Source organism: Branchiostoma belcheri, unplaced genomic scaffold (genome assembly GCF_001625305.1).
Source record: "Branchiostoma belcheri isolate BF01 breed outbred unplaced genomic scaffold, Haploidv18h27 scaffold85, whole genome shotgun sequence".
Lineage (NCBI taxonomy): Eukaryota > Metazoa > Chordata > Leptocardii > Amphioxiformes > Branchiostomatidae > Branchiostoma > Branchiostoma belcheri.
Window position 1 is genome coordinate 597,312 of NW_017804520.1, and position 20,740 is coordinate 618,051.

A 20,740-nucleotide genomic window follows, 5' to 3' on the forward strand; every position below is an offset into this window, starting at 1 on the left:
AATAGTAAAACTTAACTTTTTTTTTGTCAAAACTTTTTTTTATTCGCACGCGCGCATCAATTTTGGGGTTCCCGGAGGATGTCATCCATATAATCAAATCGATCAACATGGCCTAACACTAACAGGTTATATATCAGCTATTAAATCTCCAAGCAGATGTCACATGGTAGCGATGGAGATGGTTGAATGTTGTATCTACAGTGAAACCTGTATATAGACTAGTGGCCACTCAATTTATTTGAAAAAGTTGTATGTAATGGCCAGGTGGCACTTTAAAAAGGTTGGCACATGTACAGGTTTGACTGTAATTGTGGTGTATTTCATAGCAGAGTGCTGCCCTGTACCTTAGCCCACCAGTAATTTGCATATGCCTAAAATAATTGATGAAAACAAAATTAATATGATCGCTCGTATGTAGAAGTGTACACATGTACAGGTCTGACTGTAGCTGTGCTGTTTTCCATTGCAGGGTGCTGTCCCGTACCTTCACCAGAGTATCCTCCAGCCTGCGCCCCTACTGTACGGCACAGGAACAGCCACCCTACAGGCCCAGAAGGGCGCTCATGTATGTCCCAGGCAACGATGAGAGGAAAATCCACAAGATTGCCACCCTGGGTGTGGACTGTGCAGTGTTGGACTGTGAAGATGGTGTGGCAGCTAACAAGAAGGTTTTCTACTTAAATATCTCTGGTTTGTCCTGCAAGAGGAAGTCATTGAGTTCACTTCCTTTTGCTAATAATTTTTATCATGAAAGTATCTGTGTTAACTTGGTTGTACAAGTACAAAGCTAAAACATTGTTTCAACACAAGAAGTTAGTGCATCAAATTTTGGACGGAAAGTCTTATATTGAAAGCCTGGTAGTATTTATATTGTAAGTACAATATGATTAATAATCTGGCACAAGAGATGAACATAATATATTAAAATGCTTGCATGTAAAACAAATCTTATACTTAAGTTAGTTTTACTTTGGTTTCATTAAAATGATTGGAGGTAAACAAAGGTTGGCATTCTTTCTCTATCTCCTAGGATGAGGCCAGAGCTACAATAACAAGAATGCTGGATGAGGTTGACTTTGGCAGGACAGAGTGTGTGGTTAGAGTCAACTCTGTGGACAGTGAGCTGGCTGATGATGTATGTTCTGTCTTGTAGTTTCCATTTAATATCTAGCCCCATATTCAAGTTGCAAACTAAGTAGTGTGTGTAGGCCAATGGTTGGTGACCCTGTCCCTTAACCAAGATTTTGTTAGTTTAAACCATGGCTGTGTCAGTCACCCAACATGTACGCTACTATTTTTTTCTCTCCTAGCCCTGACCAAATTTTTCTGTTTGTTTGTTTGTTTTCCTTTAATGCCCATGATCATTCTGTCATACTCATTGTCACCTGAGTGAAGTGAGGAAAGTTGTGTAAACTGCCTTTCCCAAGGTCGCAAGGAAGGTGAATTGGCAGGATTCGAACCTGGAACCTGTTCTGAGCCAAATGATCTGTGGTCATGCCACACAACCTCACTGTATGTTTTTCTCTTGCCTGACTTGTTGCTAACAGGACCTGTTGGCCATTCTACAAGCCAACAACCTGCCATCGGGAATCATGCTGCCTAAAGTGGACAGTGTAGAGGAACTTCAACAGGTCAGACACTCATTATATACACAGGTGTAGTGAACAGATGTAGGTTATAAGCCCTTATTATATTTCCTACCACAATGGAATTTACAGGATGAACCACAGCTGCTTGTAGATTACATAACATATACCTGTTCAGTCTTGTCCTGACATTATACTGTAACCAGTACCCTTAAATGTATGTCAGTCAGTATCATCAGTTTTGTAGAATTTTTGAGTAAGTAAATAAGAACCTAAGCAATACATTACTGAGGTTTGTATGGATGGTAATGAGGGTCAATTCATTGTAAATCACTGATTCAGAGCTTAATAAATTTTCCCTTGTGAAGCTGATAACATTCCTTTGTAAAGTTGATAGCATATCTTTGGGAGCTAACTTGACCACGTGTCCATATGTGCTGTTTGGACACAGTTTGCTGCAAACCTAAATGCTGCGGTAGCAGAGATAGAGGCTAACCCCATCTTTAACCTGATCACCATGGTGGAGAGTGCAAGAGGCCTGATGAACCTCCAGGCTGTTCTACAGGAGGCTGGGAACCTGGTGGACATGTCTCCCTTCAGGCTAGCTGCTGTAACATTCGGGTCGGATGACTTCTGTGCTGATATAGGTGGGTGTTTTTTTTCTGAGAGTTCTTCCTATTCAAACATACATTTCAGCACCAGGGACAGGTACACCTGTGTTAGTGGGACTGTCATTTCAGCACTAGGTATACAGCTGTATTTTTGTTAGTGGGACTGTCATTTCAGCACCAAGGACAACTATACTAGTCTTAGTGGGATTGTCATTTCAGCATTAGGAACAGCTACAGTTGTGTTGCTGGGCCATAGGACTGTCATTTCAGTGTAGCTCTAAATTGTTACTGTCCCAATAACCTAGGTGTTCCTAGATTAATGTTGTTTACTTTTTCCTTTTTTTATCATTGCAGGTGCCAGTAGGACCAGTGATGCTAAGGAGCTGATGTATGCCAGACAGAAGGTCGTTGTCACAGCAAAGGCCTTTGGAATACAGGCCATTGACCTTGTGTCCATAGATTTTAAAGGTTGGTGAAAGATGATTAGATATCTTGGTGAAAGATGATTAGATATCTAAGGCAAAGTGATTTTGACTCTCCTTTTCTATTTGGACATTTACATGAACAATCTGACCAAGGAACCAGGGCAAATGTTTTCTCCTAGAAATTTTAAGTTAATGTTTTTTTTCCTCAGATACAGAGAGCTTGAGAAGACAGGCAGAGGAGGGAGCCAAGATGGGCTTTACAGGTATGTAAATGTACATGGTCCTGGCTGTTCAAAATCAATATGTGAAGGGTGCAAAGCATGTACATAAGCTTGGTATAATCTCAACCCATATATTTTACACCAATTTTACCAACCATAAACTTGATGACATGTCTGTGACTTGTTTACTGTTATTGTTTGTTGTTTGTTTCTCCAGGTAAACAGGTGATCCACCCCCTGCAGGTGCCGATTGTCCAGCAGGCATTCTCCCCCAGTCCTGAGAGAGTAGTCTGGGCACGTGGGCTCATTCAGGCATTTCAACAACACCAACAGGAGGGGAAGGTAGGCACACTGGCTGTTACAGCAGTTTGAATGATTATTTGCATGAAAATGTTTGTGTATAAGTTTATGAAGCTCTGTAATGCTCTACCATGTCATGTAAAGACCGTATCCACTGCCAAACAGTTCACAGATAGAATGGTAGTGAAAGGATTTTAGATTTTTATGTGTATTTATACAAGAACATTGTATAGGAAAATGTCCTTGGTTTATAGTAATTTTAGATGACGTCATTTTATGCTATTTTGAGGCCTGAAAGATTAGCCCTAGAAGGTGCTCAAGGGTATTTCAATAAACTCAACTCAATCTGTGTGGGTACTGGGTACTTAAAAACCTAATTTAGTAAAAACTTTGTTCTAAGAAATAAGCACTTTGAATGTCCTTCTGTAATACACCGGACTACCTTGAATCTTTCAAAGTTGTGTACTGTTCTCTCTGCCTTATAATCATGCTATTCCGTCTGCTTTCTCCAGGGGGCGTTTGTGTATGAGGGTAAGATGATTGACAAGCCGTCCTTGCTGCAGGCACAGAACGTGGTTCGGTTAGCAGAGGCAGTAGAACCACCAGGACCTCAGGAGTGAAGCCTGGGACACATGGGTACAAGTCAGGGCCTGAAATACATTGCAGGGTTCTCACCAGAATTTTTTTCACAGCGTAGGGGTCAGGTACAGAAGGACAAATTGTCCCAAAGACATGACTACAGTAGGGGGTCTGGTATTCTCCCCCCAAAATGTCAAAACTCTGAGACACCACTGCCTGGACTAATTCTTTGGTTATAGCTTCATTCTAAAGTAGGTCAGAAGGCTCTCTCTTAGAAGAAACACTGTATTTCAGCATGGATGAGCATAGACGGTCCAAATCAAAGTGTCTGGGACCCCTATGCTCAAACAGTCTAGTGAGAACCCTGCACTATACATGTACTGGCACTTCTATGATGCGGACTTAGAAGAGAAGCAAATAAGTATTCTGCTGGAAAATATGTCTTATGAGGTATCAAACTGTTAGGAAACCAACCGTGAATAATTTCATCATGTTGGCAAGAAACTATATACCGTAAAAGAATCTTTCAGATGTAAAAACCCACCGGTTGTTGAAAAAAAAACCTTATAGTGTTAAGAATTTTTTTCAATTCTTTATTTTGCATTTCACATGCAGTTGGTAACAAGCTCTAAACAAAAATTGACCTATGCTTACATACTCAGTAGGTAAGATGCAGGTAGACATCAGAAATACCTGCACAACTCCAAGTTTACTTGTATTCCAAACCCTGCTAATGCTGCATTTATGCAAGTGTCTTGCCCCTATGTAATAACAGGCCGTTAAACACAAGTGAATTACATGTACAATCTCTGTAGAATAACAAATAGTGGTAGTGTGAATAAGCTTATAGACAGACTAAATTGTTCAGTCAGTTTCTCTTCCCTCTGGTAGCAGTGATTTGGTTGAAAATGTAATGAAATAAAAAATTCACAATGTTTCTAACTATCAGTATCTGGCTATTGTTCAACATACTCAGCCTAGTAATCCAGGCATACTAAGAAGGCATCAAATGCTAAAGTACTAACCATACTGGTACCATACTGTTCTGATTAGTTGTAAGTGTATAAGGGAGCAGTCATAGAGATGTTGCAATACAAGAGTCATGGTATGGAAGAAAGTTATAATAAATGAAAGGGCATAAGGAATTGTCCTAAAGAATATTGGTGTGGATTAGAGTAACAGTTACTTTTGTGGCTGACCTTGTGTTATATATAAACCTGTCATATATTTGAGTAGTGTTATTTTTCCACCTAAGTTATAGTACACTTCAAATACATTACAACTCATAGTGATGAAGATATGTACATGTATTGGTTTATTATAAGTGCTTAATGCATCGGCAAGAATGTGAGTAAAGTTATTGAGATCAAAATAAAAATCTAAATGAAAGTAAACTTTCTCACCAATGAACGTTGTCGTTTGTGATGTGTTTCTTGTCTGTATACTTGAATAGGAAAGTGATAATATGGACAGGCTAGTGCAGGATTTGTACATTGTGTGAGTGAGTATACAGGGTTTAGAGTAGAGGGTAGAGGAGACATATTTAAGTGTAGTAATCACGACATAAACGTTCATTGCACATCGAACCGAGATAGTTGAAATATAAATACCTATCACACAATCGAAAATATTTCAGCTGAGTAAGAAACTAACTTGGTTAAGGATGGCGTGAAGGACAAATCAGCTGCGTGAAAACAATAAAAATGGCAGAAGCTCAATTACTCGTAAAAGTAGTCCAGGAGGTAGCCGTGGCGACTCTTGATTCGGGCTTACATTGCATTACCCTCAGACAAGAGGGTAATGCAATGTAAGCCCGAATCAAGAGTCGCCACGGCTATCCAGGAGGGGGATACGTGACTATGATGGTGATTGCTATAGTATACGCCTCTCATCTGCTTGGTTTTCATTCATATGGTAATGAGATCGACAGCGAAAACTTCACTTCTGCAAAGGTTGTGACCACTTCTGCAAGCGATCAGCTGATCGTAAAATCACGTTTTGACGTATAACTCGAGAATAAAGCAAATTTGATGGAAGGCATTTTGCAGGAATAGAAAAGAGACCGTAAGAAATATACTCTGAGAACAAGGACGTCGAAAAATGTCATAAGTTTAATTTTTCTAAAATTGAAAAAGCGGATATTCATCCCCTATCATACCCCCGTTTTCGAGCCCCCGTTCCGACGAGGCGCGTATCTCGCTAAGGAAGCGTCTTTCATTCCCAGATTTGGCCTTTTCGCGAGTTGGGAAACGCGATGGGCTCTTATGGTGTTTTTACTTAAGATCTATCCTGCTCTTGTTCTTGACATTGAGGCGTGCCTCGACTACCTAGGTATCACGAATTTATCATTTAAGAACCGTTTTAGTCTTGCATCTGTTCATTTTAAGACAAATATTCCTAGAATGACTTTTACGAGTGGCTGAATACGGGCCTTTTTCATCAATATTTCTGTCATTTTAGTTTACGTGCATCCTAAACAATTTTGAAAAAACGCACCATTTATTGAAAATAAAGCTCCCATACTTTTTTCACACCATTCTTCACTCAGTTGAAATATTTTCGATTGCATATTTGACATTTGTTTACACCAAATTTTCGTCTGAGACCCTCCAAATTTCGAAAAGTTTAATAAACTTATTCGGGAATTTGCAATTATTAAATTCCTGGATAAAAATTTTCTAAATGATTTGGAACTGTTGTCGACGTCGTTTTTCATTTCACCCGGAAGGGCGATTCCGAGAAGCAACAAATAGAATTGGTGTAGCCTAAGAAAGTACAGGGTAAAGTACTGATGACTTGTTTGGTTATGTCTTATCATACATTTTCTTTGTTTCTACTGCTTTTTGATCAATAAAAGACTGACTTGAATCTAAAGTACTGTTGCCACGTTTTGCTAGTTGATCTTATAATTGTAACACCGTGCAATACTAGTATACTATATATCACATTCCTATCGAGTGTTTTTGTTCCTTCTCATGCGGCGACCTATCCCATAATACAGCAGCATCAACACGTCAACCCCTGCGATCGCACACCCGACGATGATTGGACGTAGGGTAGAGACGTCATTATCGGCTTCACAAACTTCAGCTGAAAAAACAGATTTTCATGTTCAAGTTTCTCGACAGCTCCTTGGTTTGGTTCATTGAGATAATAGATGATACGAGATCAAATCTGCCCTGTCCAAGACAAACGAAAATAGATAAACTAGAAAGGTAAAATTTGCAAAGCAAAGGTTTACATTCGCATATGGTCTTCTCTGTTAATTCTTACTCAGAAACTTTCATATACTAGTATATGGGGACAGGAGTCTAAATCCCTCCTACTATAAAACTGCAACATGATGTAACCTATCACTAGTTACCATGGTGACAGACGTCTGGTTTAGGTCATTGACCTTATTTGTTTGGAGAATAAGATGAAGAAGAAACAGAGCAAAACCAATATGTTTGGGAACAATGCAAAGGTAAACGTAACAAGTGTAATACGCGACACAAAAGGAACAAGAAACATGTCAGATTGATGCATACCTTGATCGAACTTGTTGCTAGTCAGGCCAAACGGTTGCACTTGGACTTCAATCATCCTCAAGGTGACGTTTTGGTTCAAAGTGACGTTGTCGCCCTTCTTACACAGGTAGGAGCTGCCAAGCTCTCCTTTGAAGACCGCCAGGTTGTGTTTCGAGATGTTAATATGTTTACCTACACATGCGGAATATAAGTGTTGTTAGAAAACGTTGTTTGAAACGTCTTTAGGTGTGAAAATAAGACGAAATATGATAGACAACATATGAAGAGCAAAAAAAACCCTCTTGTAGATTAAGACTATGGGAGAAAGACTGAAAGAAATGTGATCGCATAATTTGTAAGACGCTGTGACCAGAACAGAATAATTGACATTCAGTTCGAAGTAGAAGTAAAGTATAGGATGTAACTTTCACCCGGTTCTAACGCTACTACAGAGAATCTGCTAGCTCGATATCGGAATCTTACCCAGTTCCGCAGGTTGGGCATCAGGGAAGTGAGACTTGTCCGTCACGTACTGAAGGTCGATGTCAGACACCATGAACTTGTTGACCGTGCCGCCCTTCCCACTCTGGTTCCTGAAGGTCATCGTCACGACTGTCAGTTCGCCGTCGAAGGTCAAGGTCAGGGTCGCTGTCGTGTTGGAACACTCCCCGGTCACAGTCACGCTGTTGGGCACATTCCAGCGGGCCGTGCTTTTCTGTGAAACCGTGCAAGATTTGCAACTTTAATGGTAACAAAGTTGCAGAAGAAGATATGCTTCTAATGTTGTAACCCAACACTAGTTACCATGGCAACAGACAGTCTGGTTCAGGTCATTGAGGTCATTGTTAGGACTCAGAAGAAGCAGAGAAAACGCAGCAAGGTGTCCCTTTTCCACCTGATAGATTTTGCTGAAGTATTCGAAAGTGGTAAATTCTTCCGACACCTAATCGTTCAGTATGTCAAACTATTAGTTCACAAAACATGGCAAGTGTTTGTCACCACACACCTTCTCAGTGTCGTGAGTAGTGTAGTTGACCTCTATCTGCACACCCATGAGCGCCATGAAACAGATCTTGTTCTCGTCGTCCGTCAGCGTGAAGTTCAGGGTGATGGGGTCATGAACTGGGCGTGGCGGGGGAGGCGTTGTTATGGCAGTCATGGGCGTGGTCATGTTGGACGGTCCTGGGGTGGTCACCTTGTCCGCTGTACACTCCTTAACTGGTGAGAGTGAAGGAAGAAGATATAAGATATAGAATTATTAACATGAATAAAGAGGATTGTTTTTACACAACCAAGAATTTTATTCAGCCACGACGTTTCGGTGACCGTCTGGGTCAAATCTGACTGGTTTACATTGCACTGCACATGTACCATGGCATATGTTGCTACAATGTATGCATTCCCAAACTCAACAAAATATATTCCCCAGAAGTTGTATCTTTACACTTGTAGTGCAATATATGTCAAAAGTTATCATGAACTGTTTGATAGAAAATTAAAACTTAGCTTTTTCTATTTTTTTTTTTAGATTAGTAGCTAGTAGAGTCACCGGGGCCCAACAAATCGGCAATCGGATCTGGCGATATGAAGTACAATTAACCGAGACAACAATGAAATCTAAGACTACATATATCCTGATGTGTTCCCAAGGTCAAACAGAAAACTCACCAGGGTCAAAATGGCCGCCCTTCACCTGAAACGGCTGAAGGTGAACATCCTCGAACCTCAGTGTGACGTCATGACTCAGCATGACCGTCTGTCGGGTGTTACACTTGTACGACATTCCCGTGGTGCACTGGAATACCGCCAGGTTCTTCTTCTCAACGGTTTGGCTCGTTCCTAACATGCCAGACGGGAAAAACGCCGAGTACAAGTCTGGCAATGGTAACTGTGGTTACATGTATATAGTACATGTACAGTGTACTTGCTATGCATCATGGTGTTGTGTTTTCTCACAATGATATCTTACATTGTAAGATACATGTACATTGAATATCAAAATACAATTCAGCCATTCAAACATTATCCTGAGTGTTAGATTTCTTCCATGGCCTACACAGGCCAGTTCCGCGGCTCCAGGGTCAACATTTCCCCAAGAAAATTATACAACAGCCCCCCTGACGGTGGCCCGAACGCTGGCTAAATCTCGGCCTAGCGAGCTATTGGTCTGGCATCCAGGCTATTCAAACATAGACTTTAAAATGAAAAAAAAAAAATGTTACCGTTATTAACACTGCCAGGGAAGCGAGCCTCAGTTTCCACGTATTCCAGAAACATCTCAGACGCCTTAAAACCGCTGTCTGTGTCAACATCTGTAAGGTCGTCCATGCCTGTCGTGGCCGTGAAGATCACGGTGAGGTTGGTCAGGCCTCCGTCGAACACTAGCTGTAAGGATGCGGTGTCGTTCCCACACGCCCCTGTCGCATTGGTGTTCTTTGGGACGTCCCAAACGGCTGAACCAGTCTTTGTAAAGAAACACAAACATGGTTCCCGACAAATTATCCCAATATCGACAGTTATCGTAGTTTTGCGGAAAAGTTGATGGAGCAGGTGTTAGATAGAAAAGAAAAGGAAACACGCCATCATGGTATAAACCTAAATGTTACCGCAGAAGCCCTTTTTTTCATTTTACAGTCATGCTAAACAGTGCTGACCCAATAGTCAGTGGTATCACTTGTACAATACCAGAATACACAGTAATGTCAATTTTACTGTCATACTATACAGTTCTGACCGGATTCTTCTGACCACATATACCATGGTCCCTACTCAGATCTTCCCCTTCCCCCACTTGAGGCCGTACCTAAAACCATACCAATGATAGCCTGGGTTCCAAATCCATAGCACACTGGACACAAAGTATCTCAGTGAGCTCACTGAGATGATTTGTGTCCTGTGTGCTATGGGTTTGGCACCCAGGCTATACCAATGAACGTTGAGCTTTTAACTGTGAAACCATATGCATTGATAAAAGGAAAACTAACAACCCGCAGTACCTTGCCAGTTGTCCTGGTGTAGTTGACCTGTATCTGAACCGCCATGAGCGCCATGAAACAGACCTTGCCCGTGATGTCTGTTAGTGTGTAGTTGTTCTGGCTGGGTTTCGGGACGGGGAAAGGGATAGGGGTAGTGTGCACGGTTGTTTTTACCGGAATGGTATGGGCGCTGGGAGTGGTGGCCATATCTGCCGCACATTCCTCGGCTGGGAAACATGCACAATGTTGGATAAACAAAAACTGCACATATTGTCATTGTTGTCATCTGTCGATCATTATATCTTGTGAACGGAGAGCACGGTTTCTGACTACTGGTGACGAAATGGTACTGGTGACGAAACAAACATTTCAAGGGCAACAGTGTAAAGCAGTGTCGTCTTACACTGAGTTGGGCTACCCTGGCTAAATAAAATAGAAATAAGTAAGTATTGTAAATGACGCCCGACTCATTCAAATCCTGGCGCACTTTATGCCATCTTAAGACCACGGGTTGAGTCACAAGCCAAAAATCACAGACCAAAAATCATTCCGATATACGGGGAACTAGTACCCATTAGAGACCTTCAACGCTTGTGCTATGGATGTACATGTAAGGTCTACCACGTGGAGATGTACAGAGATACCGTGAACTTCACCTTTACTGAAGTTGCCGCCCTTGACCAGGAACGGCTGCACCTGTAGGTCTGAGAACGTGACGGTGACGTTCCCCACGGTGACGTTCACGGCGACGTCACACAGGTAGGACCGGCCCGGCATGGCGTGCACGTCGTGAGGAGGCCCGCTCTGGACTCTTGTCTCTCCTGTTTGACGTAAAACGCAAGAGGTAAATGGGTAGTGTGTAAGGACATAGCATTGGAAGGCGAAGCTCATTCCTCTTCTTCAACCACCACAGTCCCATGTACCCATGCACCTGTGTGGAGTAAGGAAAGTTCTGAAAAGTGACTTTTCCAAGGACAGAATGTCTAGGCAGGAATCGAACCCGTGACCCCTGGATCCCAAGTCCGCTAGGCTCCAAGCAGATCTTTCAGTGGCCGCAACACAGTATCAAATTGGCCAGGCAGTATCCATTATTTTAGGTTGTAAATGGATACTGTCTGGCTAATGGATACTGTCTATCCAATTTGATACTATCTTGCGGCCACCGAAAGTCTGCTTGGAGATAAAGTCATTTGGCCATCGAGGACATTTTACACTCGCCGAAGACTACAAGATAAAAATCTATATCACCATCGTCCTTGCAATCCGGGAACACGTCCCGGTTCAGTACGTATCCCGTGGTGATGTCCGACCCGTAGAACATCGTGTCGTTCCGTTGGAAGCTGACGGTGACGTTGAAGCCTTCCCCCCAGGACAGCGTGATGGACGCCGCCGTGTCCTCACATGAACCCGTGACGTCAGCGTCGGCAGGTAGATAATAGCTGGCGACTTCCTGTAGGATGGAAAGGGAGAAACACGTCTTCTGTATAAATATGTGTTGGAAATGGTGCAAAATTGTAGTTACGTGCTGATTATACATTGTAAATTGTATACTGACCATTCACGTTTGGGTTTGTCTATTTGTGTATTTGATTGTGTTACCGTAGTTTTTACCACATGCTAGGCACGTCGTCGGAGACACTAACAGGAAGTTAGGTCAAAGGTCCAAGAAAGGTCCTAGACAAGTTTATCTCATTTCCTTTCTTCTATTTCTTGCTACCTTATGGGAGGTGGTGGGGAAATGGACAAAGCTATGACAGAAGCAACAGTTATCAGTAAAGTTTCCTAAAACTTTGATGTGTAAGGGGAAACTAACAGCAATCAACACTGTAAGACAGTAACTGTCGCGAACCTCGGTGTTCTTGGAGTCGTTCTTAACATACGGCACGTGAAACGTCATCCCGACCGTCATGAGTAGACAGGTGGTGTTCTCAGCGTCAGTGACCGCAAAATGGCCGACTGGGGGGCGGGCTGGGACCCACTCATGACCTGGAACGTTTTAGAAATAAACTTGATAGCCTTTATGTCCTAAAACTGTACATACATACATACATACATACATATCGTCATGTATATATCGATTCGAATGATGACAATTTGTCTTGGAATACAGGACTCGAGAAATATGGATGAATATAACCCGTAATGCATGACATACGTACGTTCATCCATACTTTATAAGTGTGTACCTAGCACATGATATCACAAGAACAAGACTATTTATTAGTTACTGGATCTGGTGTTTTGTTAGTCCTGACAGAACTCTATGTACCTGTACAAACGTCGGTCTATCAATGATCACAGTTAGACCACATACAGTGACTTTAAACTATTGGTCTGGAAGGCAGACAAGTTTGCAGTAATCTACATGTATACAGTATATCTACCTGACGATGATACAGCATACATATGCATACTGAGAGTGAAATCCTGCGTTACCACTGCCCCCCTCCCCCTTCCCCCTGAGGCACCCTTTACACACACACAATTTGCACCCAATCCTATTTGCCGATATTCATGTGATGTTGTCAATGGATGGACTTTGGTCAACTTTAGCCCTACAAACCGCGTCGTCCACACAACACAAATAGTCCATTCAAGTTATGACCTTCGAATTCTAGCCGAAAAAGGCAACAGACATTGTCGTGTCTAACTTTCTACTACTCACTTTTAACAGTGGACGATAAAATAACTACGATGGTTAGCCATGCCAGCCACGCCATGTTTCGCTTGCGTATGGGGGTTACTTGCGAACAAAGTTTAATCAAATACCGTCACTGGCTAGTCACTTGTTTGGCTTGCAGTGTATATTCTAACCGCAAGGTGGTGACGTTACATGTATTAGAACGACCAACTCGGATTAAGCTAGCCTGGGTGCCATTCTACGTGTATTTGTATGCCGGGGTTCCCATTATAAAAATATATTACATACATTATACATTAATACATTGTATAAATATATCTCAGGGGGGCTATGGGAGCCCCGGCATACAAATAGGATGGTGCCCAGGCTAGGATTAAGCCTGGCAAGGAAGTCTTTTTTAACAAAAGAGCGAGCTGCAATATTGTATTAGCACTTTTGGAATACGAAACTTGTATACTGTTCGGTATATTATAGTAAAATCTTTATTCGTTAACATTTGTTATAATGGTCAACGGGAGCCCAGGGACATTCAAATGCTATGGATGATCAATTCTAAGTGATTGGGGGCGATTCTGTATCACACGGAATGCTCTAGATTGATGTATGCACACTTTTTTTTAGCAGAAAAATCCTAAAATTTTGCTGCGCTGCCCTGTATTTTTCCATTAAACCTTTATAACGTCATAAAACAGTCGAACGCCACACAATACAGTAGCTCGAACAGCGCATGCTCAGAACGACGCACAATAGAAAAGTCCATCTCAGTGCATATAGTCCTGAGGTACAGACGTCATCTTGTGCGCTCCAAGATTTTCGTCAGTTTTTCGCTTATTATTGAAAATTCTCTACAAAAGACGGTACGCAAGTAACCGCTCTTGGTTAGAGAACTTATCGAGTCGCTTATTCGCGGAAGAAAAGGTTTGGTTTTCGCCTAAACCTTCATTCAATTCGAGATTATACGGTAAGTACTTTTGAACTCTTTTTTGAACCATTTTTACCAACAAAGTAAGGATGATTTTATAATTTTTGAATACGTTTAAGTTATTCTGTGCTTAGAACTGTTGATAGTTATCGTAGAGTTAACATTCTAATAGTTTTAACTGAGGAGAAATATACAGATACTTGTATACTGCACGTATTACGTAGTTAGTGGGGTCAAATTGCACTAGGTCTTGAGTTTACGTCAAGTAACAAAAAGCGAAGTAGCCAATGTGACGTCATAGTTGCAAACTTTTGGTAATTAGCCGCGGTGCATGCCGGGAATATGGAACCACGTGCGCATGCGTTGGGTAGCTTTCTAAGAACATAGGCTTCAACAAACGCTGCCGAACGGGCTTTTTTTTTGCGATTTGAGACGTTTTTACAAGTTTAGAGGGATTATGAAAGGATACTACGACAGACGTCAGTCAAAAAGGGAATTAAGGGGCAAAATGTGTGATATGGGAAGCACCGATACGTTGATAAAAAGCAGAATTGTTGGAGAGAACGACTGTGTGAGGATGGACTGTAGACTTGGTGTTGAAGGAGGGGGGGGGTGAACACTGAACAAAAACTTGCCAATGGTTCGCCCATGGACACCAGTAACACCGGTGTATGCCTGCTCAGAACGTGGACGAGTATTCCACCGAAGTAAAGATGGAGGATACAGCTATCGTGAGAAAGGCTCAGTCTGCGGGAGGACCGGACGGTTCCCCCGAGGTGGACCAGGGCAGGCCCACGGTCAGCAGCGAGCCATGGCTGGGACTCAAGGTGAGCAGGAAAACTTGTAACTGTTACAGAACAGACAACAACAAAAAAAGAGTCAATATACATGCACTGTATACGGTGTAATATACAAGAAGTACTGTATGTAGTTAGAAGATTCAAGCTTCTAAAATGTACTTTAAAGTCAGATACTAGATCACCACTACTTAACTTTTTTTTAGTAAATAAGGCCATGTTGATTTGATTATATGGATGACATCCTCTGGGAACCCCAAAATTGATGCGAGCGTGCGAATAAAAAAAAAGTTTGGCTAAAAAAAAAAGTTGTTTTCATTATGAAATCTACGTGGTTTTGAAGGTTGAACGGAGTATGGTTTGGCGAATAATCTAGTCTTCAAATTCATTTCTTTACATTTTCGTCTTTTTTGGTTTGATTTTGGCATTCTAAGACAGTGGTATCATTTTTTGCAACTTACGGTATGTCTTTGCTCATTTTGCAACTGTTTTGTTCGATTTACAGTATGGTTGAAAACTTTTTTTTTTGGAAACGGCCGAAAATTCATGCGCGCGCGGATGTCATCCATATAATCAAATCAACATGGCCTAACTTAGTTTATCTGATACGCAACTTTTGTTCTTAACTGTAACGATATTGTTAGCATTAATAAGTCTATTAGCAACTGTTTTAAGAGACATGTTACTTACTGTTAACATTATGGCTGTATGTTCTGTAATACTTATCAATATACTGTATACTGTACACTATACAAGGAGTTCTTTGTATGACATTAGAAGATTTAACCTTCTAATGTTAGATACTAGATCACCAATAACTACTTAAACTTTTTAGTTAGATTCTTTAACTAAATGACTGCTACGTAAACGTGTTCTTCAATGTAACGAAGATATTTGTCAGCATTGATGACTTAAAGCAAGAACTGTTACATTTGATCAGACTTATTACTGTTAACATTATGGTTGTATGTACTGTTATACTTGTAGGATTGACTTCGTCTTCGATAGCTTTGACAGATTTGTTAAATGATCTGTTAAATGTTATGTTTCTATACTTGGATGTTCTGCTATACTTTTTTTATTAACTTATGTCATATCATTTAAATGGTTGAAGTATTCTAGCATGATGTACACAGTGTTACAATGATGTTAAATTAATACTATGATTCCTTGTATACATACGTGTGGCGTAATGGCAGAGTGTTCTGCTTGGAACCAAGAGGTCCCGAGTTCGAACCCTGCCATGTCACCTATCATGTGCCCTTGGGAAATGCACTTTACACGACTTTCCTGGATGGAGGCCTGGCGAACCCCATCTCATATTAGCCACAAAAAGGCAGCAGAATCTTCAGCTAGTTGAAGGCGGCTGCCTCAAAATGAAAGATAGAAAAAAAATGTTACATGTTCGTCATGTTCTGAGTGCTGTTATTACCTTTGTTTACTACAGGATTTTATGAAGAGGGTGCCGATTGTTCGTAGTTTGGACCTGCTGAGTGGTGGAGACAAAGGAGATGGGAAGGAGAAGGTCAGTAGTATCATCATTTAGATTGTTTCCCTTTGGCAATATATACTGTGAACTTATTCAAGAATAGAAGGCCCAGTAGAGGACAAAACATTAAAAGGATGTGTTTGTGGTGTTTAATGTTCACGGGGACATAAAGGACATGGAAGCACCATGAACGTTTGAAGATTTAAACGTTTGAAGATTTTTTAGTCTTTCTCCTAAAGTAACTATTTAGAATGATTTTAGTGTTCTATAAGAATTAGATAACACTAGACTCTTCTTTTTTTCTGCTCTGTATTATGTGCACTGTACTTCATAGAAGTACGAGCCTGTCCTTGGTGCTGAACTCAACATTTACACAGCTAAAAGGACCTGTCCTTGGTGCTGAACACACCATTCACACAGCTGAAGGGACCTGTCCCTGGTGCTAAATAAATGCACCATGTACACACTTATGAAAGTGACACAATAGGTGCAATACATCTACAGCAGTTTGTTATAGATTTATCTCAAACACTTTACATGTTATACTCACTAATAAGATGTACAAGAACCTACAGAAACAAAACTTGATGCATCTCACAGCTGGAGGCAGGAGATGGTGAGAGTAAGAGTACGGCAGTGCTGGTGGAGACAGCCGCCAGGGTTGATGAACTGCTGGATGAAGTTGAGGAGGAGTTCCGTGATGCGGAGGCTGCGTCCATCCGTGGTGTGGACAGTGGTGAGACTGAGGAGCTGTCAGCAGCAGAGAGAGGTACTCCATCAGTCCCCATGGCTGCAGAGGTAACTGATATGTCTTCTGAGGAGAAACTAGAGGTAAAATATGTTGTTTTTTCTATGAATACAGTGCATTGTTTTTTCTATGAAGACAGTGTATTGTCTATTACAATTGTATTTTGAAAATAAAATTTGTACGACTCAAAATTTGAAACCATGTCCTGAGTCAACCAAGCAATCTTTCAACCAAACTATCAAATGCCAAAAAAAGTTTGTTCTGAGTGAAAGTCGACCTGCATTGTATTTTTTCTTTTTGTTGCAGGAGATGAGACAGGAGCTGGAACGGCTTGTGAAGCTGCTCAGAGCTTCAATTGACTCAAAGACGGCAGGGTTCAAGCGCATCAACAAGGAGTGGAAGTAAGTAGGAGCCAGGAGATTTCTTCATTGAGACAAGATTGTACCTGGAGAGCTGTGGCAATGATTGGTATATTAGTGCATCTGTGATCTTAGCATTACAGTCATCTGTAAAAGGTCTACACATGGTACTTTGCAAATTGTCCTAATAAGGATGAATCATGTTTATCACCTAGATGGTCACAGGTTAAAGTGTGTTTAACCATTCTTTCCTGAGCTGCACCTCCCCAGGGTGTAACATGAGTTGTACTGACATGTCATGACTACAGTGAGGCACTGAAGGAACTGCGTCGTGCGTTCAAGAAGGCCGACAAGTTCCACAAGAGGTACCGTAAGACCATGTCTCGTCTGGAGAAGATGGGGTACATCATTCCCCCTGCTCCTCAGCCACAAGAAGCACCTCACAGGTGAGCAATCTATCAAAAACTTGGGTTGTGAAGGAACATACCTGATCAATGACGGATATTTTTATTGACGCCTCAGGAGCAGAGCCATGAATTTTCTATCTATTTTCTATCTGTTTGGACACTGTGAACTTTGCATTTCTTCATGTAGGAGGGCAAGCTTGGATGCGGTGACGCCATCAGCAGAGACGCGCACCTCTGACATGAGTCTGGTCATGGAGCTTCGCCGTGCCGCGTCCAGCCTCTACCAGATCCAGACCGCCGACGGAGTGTCGGGCAGTGGTGAGACTGCTGACAAGCTGCCAGCAGCAGAGGGACGTACTCCATCCCTCCCCACAGTCCCAGAGCCGACTGCAGTGTCTTCTGAGGAGAACCTAGAGGTAAAATATGTTTGTTGTTCTGTTCTATGAAGACAGTGTGTTGTCCATTTCTATTGTGTTTTGAAAATAAAATTTGTATGACTCAAAGTTTGCCAAGCAAGCAATCAGATGCCAAGAAAAGTTTGTTCTGAATGAAAGTCATTGTATTCTCTTTTGTTGTTCCAGGAGATGAGACAGGAGCTGGAACGACTTGTGAAGTTGATGCGAGCTTCGATCGACTCAAAGACGGCAGGGTTCAAGCGCATCAACAAGGAGTGGGGGTAGGTGGATAGTTGCATATAGTGAATATAACATTGTGTGTGTCCAAACTACTGTTGTAATGATTGCTACATGAATGTATTTGTGATTTTAGTATAACAGTCATCTGAAATTTCTACACATTGCAAAATAATTGCAAAGAAGGCGCAATATTGTTCATTATCTAGATAAAGCCATAGGATAACATGTTTAACCAATTTTTCCTGAGTTGATCTTCCCCAGGTGTAACATAAGTTTTACTAATGTGTTGTCTTTACTACAGTGAGGCGTTGAAGGAACTGCGGCGCGCATTCAAGAAGGCGGAAAAGTTCCACAAGAGGTACCGTAAGACTATGGCTCATCTGGAGAAGATGGGGTACATCATTCCACCTGCTCCTCAGCCACAAGAAGCAATCCACAGGTGAGCAATCTAGTAAAATGTTAGGTTGTGAAGGAACATGACTGATCAATGATGGATATTTTTTGGCAATGCCTCAGGGGCAGAGCCATGAATTTTGTATTTGTCTGGAGCAGACTGTTTTGACACTGTGAACTTTCTTTCGTGCATGTCTTCAGGAGGAGGGCCAGCGTAGATGTGACCACGTCATCAGCAGAGACGTGCACCTCTGACACGAGCCTGGTCATCGAGCTTCGCCGTGCCGTGTCCAGCCTGTATGGGATCCAGAGCGTTGACGGAGTGTCGGCCATGTCGACTGACACAGACAAGCAGAGATCCACTGCTGCTGAGAGAGCATCCACCATGTCTGCTGACAGAGTGTTGGCCATGTCGACTGACACGGACAAGCAGAGATCCACTGCTGCTGAGGGAGCGTCCACCATGTCTGCTGACAGAGTGTCAGCCATGTCTGATGACATCGACCGACTCTCCTTCGCGACGGGCCGAGAAAATCCACCCTTCTATGACGACCCGGACAACCTCTGGCTCACGTGGCCCTGGATGTTCACTAAGTCTAGATCTGGTGCTAAGGATGACAGCATGCACAGCGACACCACCAGCCTGTCTTCTACTGACTCATTTGCCACAGCAGTATCTGAGGTAAGTACAGGAACATAATATGGTGCTCACTACATCTTTTTTCAAACATCTGCTTCTGTGAGGTATTTATGTGCACTGTCATGCTTCTTATACATTTTCTGATGTGAACCTACATAGATGCCAAGAAAGGAAGTTACAAATCGACTGAAACACAGTTTCATCACTCACTAACTCACCCAGTCACATCGTATTGTACCATGTTTTCCCAACCACTGGAAGAATAGCTTTCTTGAAACAAAACTACAATCCCTTCGTGTCTCACTTGTCATTAAAACTGACCACAACAAATTTCCACTGACCTTTCAGCTGATGGACCTGGATGACCATCACGGAGAGTCCACTGCCCACGAACAGGCCAGCGAGGTGATCCTGCAGAGCTCTGCCTCCACTCAGAAGAAGTCCAAACTGCAGAGACTGAAGAAGTGGATCCAGCGCAAGGGCCGCAGCTTCTGCAACAAGATCCGCTGCCGCTAAGCTAAGATCTGCCGGGGTACACTGTTAATTCACTTCTAATTGTTATCATGTGACATGTTTAAAAGATTTTGTGTAATAACTATGCAGTCAGGTACATGGACAGAAATTTGTGTTAACTGTAACCTAAAAAGACAAAAGGAACATAGTGGCAGGAAAGACCAACAAGCTTGACATATTGCCAAGTGTGTACTAAAGCCCTCTGTTCCAAAGAAAAAATTAAAAAAAGCTAAAAACCCAAAAAAATAACTGTTTATGTTACCAGTATGCAGTATGTAGTATGTACAGTCAGCACATGCTGTAAATGTATGTGCAAAACATTTTGCTTTCGTTGCATGTCCCTTGGTGTCATCACGTTTGTGTATATTATTAGACATCCATTGTACTGGTAATAGTGGCATGTACATGAAGTGGTATTGTCAGTATCTTTTACCATCTTACCATTTGTTTTGGTCAGCACACTTCCCAGTATACTGTTCTGTAAGTTTAAGCACTTTATGTACTGGACAGGCAAGCTTTTAAGGCGTAAGGCTGCATTTTACATACTGTTTGATCTTCTTTACAGTATTACAGTATAATTTATACTGTGATACTGTAAAGAAGATCAAACAGTATGTAAAATGATAGATGGGATACTTGAGCTGTAAGGAAAGCTCATGCGTTTCATAGTAACTATAAAACAAGTGTGAAACACACAGGTCAAGTACTGTATCTAGATACTTGAGCCGTGGAAAGCATTGGAAGTTTGGGGACTAGGGAAGATCCACAACGAGGTACAGTGGACCATGGAGTAACTTCCATCCTTAATGGGAATTGTAGCAGAAGGGACATAGAAATTGCGCTGCATATTATCTATTAGTGATCTGATCAGATCCTGAATGCGCACATTGACTGTAACACAGGCTAGGAGTTTGCATTGTACGAGATTAAGAGGTATGGCAAAGTAAGTCATATAGTTGTTGGAGCCACTTGTTGAGGGCTCTAGTAGGG

At 41.8% G+C, this 20,740-nt stretch overlaps 3 protein-coding genes across 4 annotated transcripts in view; 2 read left to right on the forward strand and 1 right to left on the reverse strand.

Annotated features, from left to right (window-relative positions):
- LOC109487051 (citrate lyase subunit beta-like protein, mitochondrial) overlaps positions 1–3,844 on the forward strand; it is a 4,536-nt gene extending 692 nt beyond the window's left edge. The window contains exons 2-9 of the mRNA XM_019791001.1: positions 470–668; positions 1,031–1,135; positions 1,548–1,631; positions 2,038–2,233; positions 2,552–2,665; positions 2,832–2,885; positions 3,061–3,185; positions 3,656–3,844. Coding sequence (XP_019646560.1) covers positions 470–668; positions 1,031–1,135; positions 1,548–1,631; positions 2,038–2,233; positions 2,552–2,665; positions 2,832–2,885; positions 3,061–3,185; positions 3,656–3,763 — 985 coding nt within the window. The 3' untranslated portion in view covers positions 3,764–3,844. The remainder of the gene's footprint in view (positions 1–469; positions 669–1,030; positions 1,136–1,547; positions 1,632–2,037; positions 2,234–2,551; positions 2,666–2,831; positions 2,886–3,060; positions 3,186–3,655) is intronic.
- Positions 3,845–5,580: 1,736 nt separating this feature from the next.
- On the reverse strand, positions 5,581–12,926 carry LOC109487002 (lysosome-associated membrane glycoprotein 1-like). The gene is made up of 11 exons (XM_019790917.1): positions 12,872–12,926; positions 12,056–12,192; positions 11,455–11,656; positions 10,863–11,027; positions 10,228–10,433; positions 9,454–9,694; positions 8,900–9,070; positions 8,238–8,449; positions 7,715–7,946; positions 7,253–7,423; positions 5,581–6,812 (listed from the first exon to the last, which is right to left on the reverse strand). Exons 1-11 carry the CDS (start codon positions 12,924–12,926, stop codon positions 6,673–6,675), a joined length of 1,932 nt encoding a protein of 643 aa, XP_019646476.1. The 3' UTR covers positions 5,581–6,672.
- A 1,158-nt stretch (positions 12,927–14,084) lies between these two features.
- On the forward strand, positions 14,085–19,986 carry LOC109487036. Of its 2 annotated transcripts, XM_019790977.1 has the most exons (9): positions 14,085–14,596; positions 16,014–16,091; positions 17,110–17,204; positions 17,471–17,608; positions 17,757–17,985; positions 18,151–18,245; positions 18,506–18,643; positions 18,799–19,279; positions 19,586–19,986. In XM_019790977.1, exons 1-9 carry the CDS (start codon positions 14,441–14,443, stop codon positions 19,751–19,753), a joined length of 1,578 nt encoding a protein of 525 aa, XP_019646536.1. In that variant the 5' UTR covers positions 14,085–14,440; the 3' UTR covers positions 19,754–19,986. The 2 variants fall into 2 exon arrangements, with proteins under 2 accessions (XP_019646536.1, XP_019646535.1); XM_019790976.1 differs by lacking the exons at positions 14,085–14,596; positions 16,014–16,091 and adding an exon at positions 16,834–16,886.
- The last annotated feature ends 754 nt before the right edge of the window (positions 19,987–20,740 follow it).

Bases quoted from the DNA above. Each gene is read 5' to 3' on its own strand.
- LOC109487002 (XM_019790917.1), bottom strand. From the start codon at position 12,926: ATGGCGTGGCTGGCATGGCTAACCATCGTAGTTATTTTATCGTCCACT. The intron at 12,193-12,871 runs GTGAGTAGTAGA...AAAACGTTCCAG, and splicing joins TTTATCGTCCACTGTTAAAA to GTCATGAGTGGGTCCCAGCC. The intron at 9,071-9,453 runs GTAACATTTTTT...CTGGCATGTTAG, and splicing joins CCCTGGCAGTGTTAATAACG to GAACGAGCCAAACCGTTGAG.
- LOC109487036 (XM_019790977.1), top strand. From the start codon at position 14,441: ATGCCTGCTCAGAACGTGGACGAGTATTCCACCGAAGTAAAGATGGAG. The intron at 14,597-16,013 runs GTGAGCAGGAAA...TGTTTACTACAG, and splicing joins AGCCATGGCTGGGACTCAAG to GATTTTATGAAGAGGGTGCC. The intron at 16,092-17,109 runs GTCAGTAGTATC...TTTTTGTTGCAG, and splicing joins AAGGAGATGGGAAGGAGAAG to GAGATGAGACAGGAGCTGGA.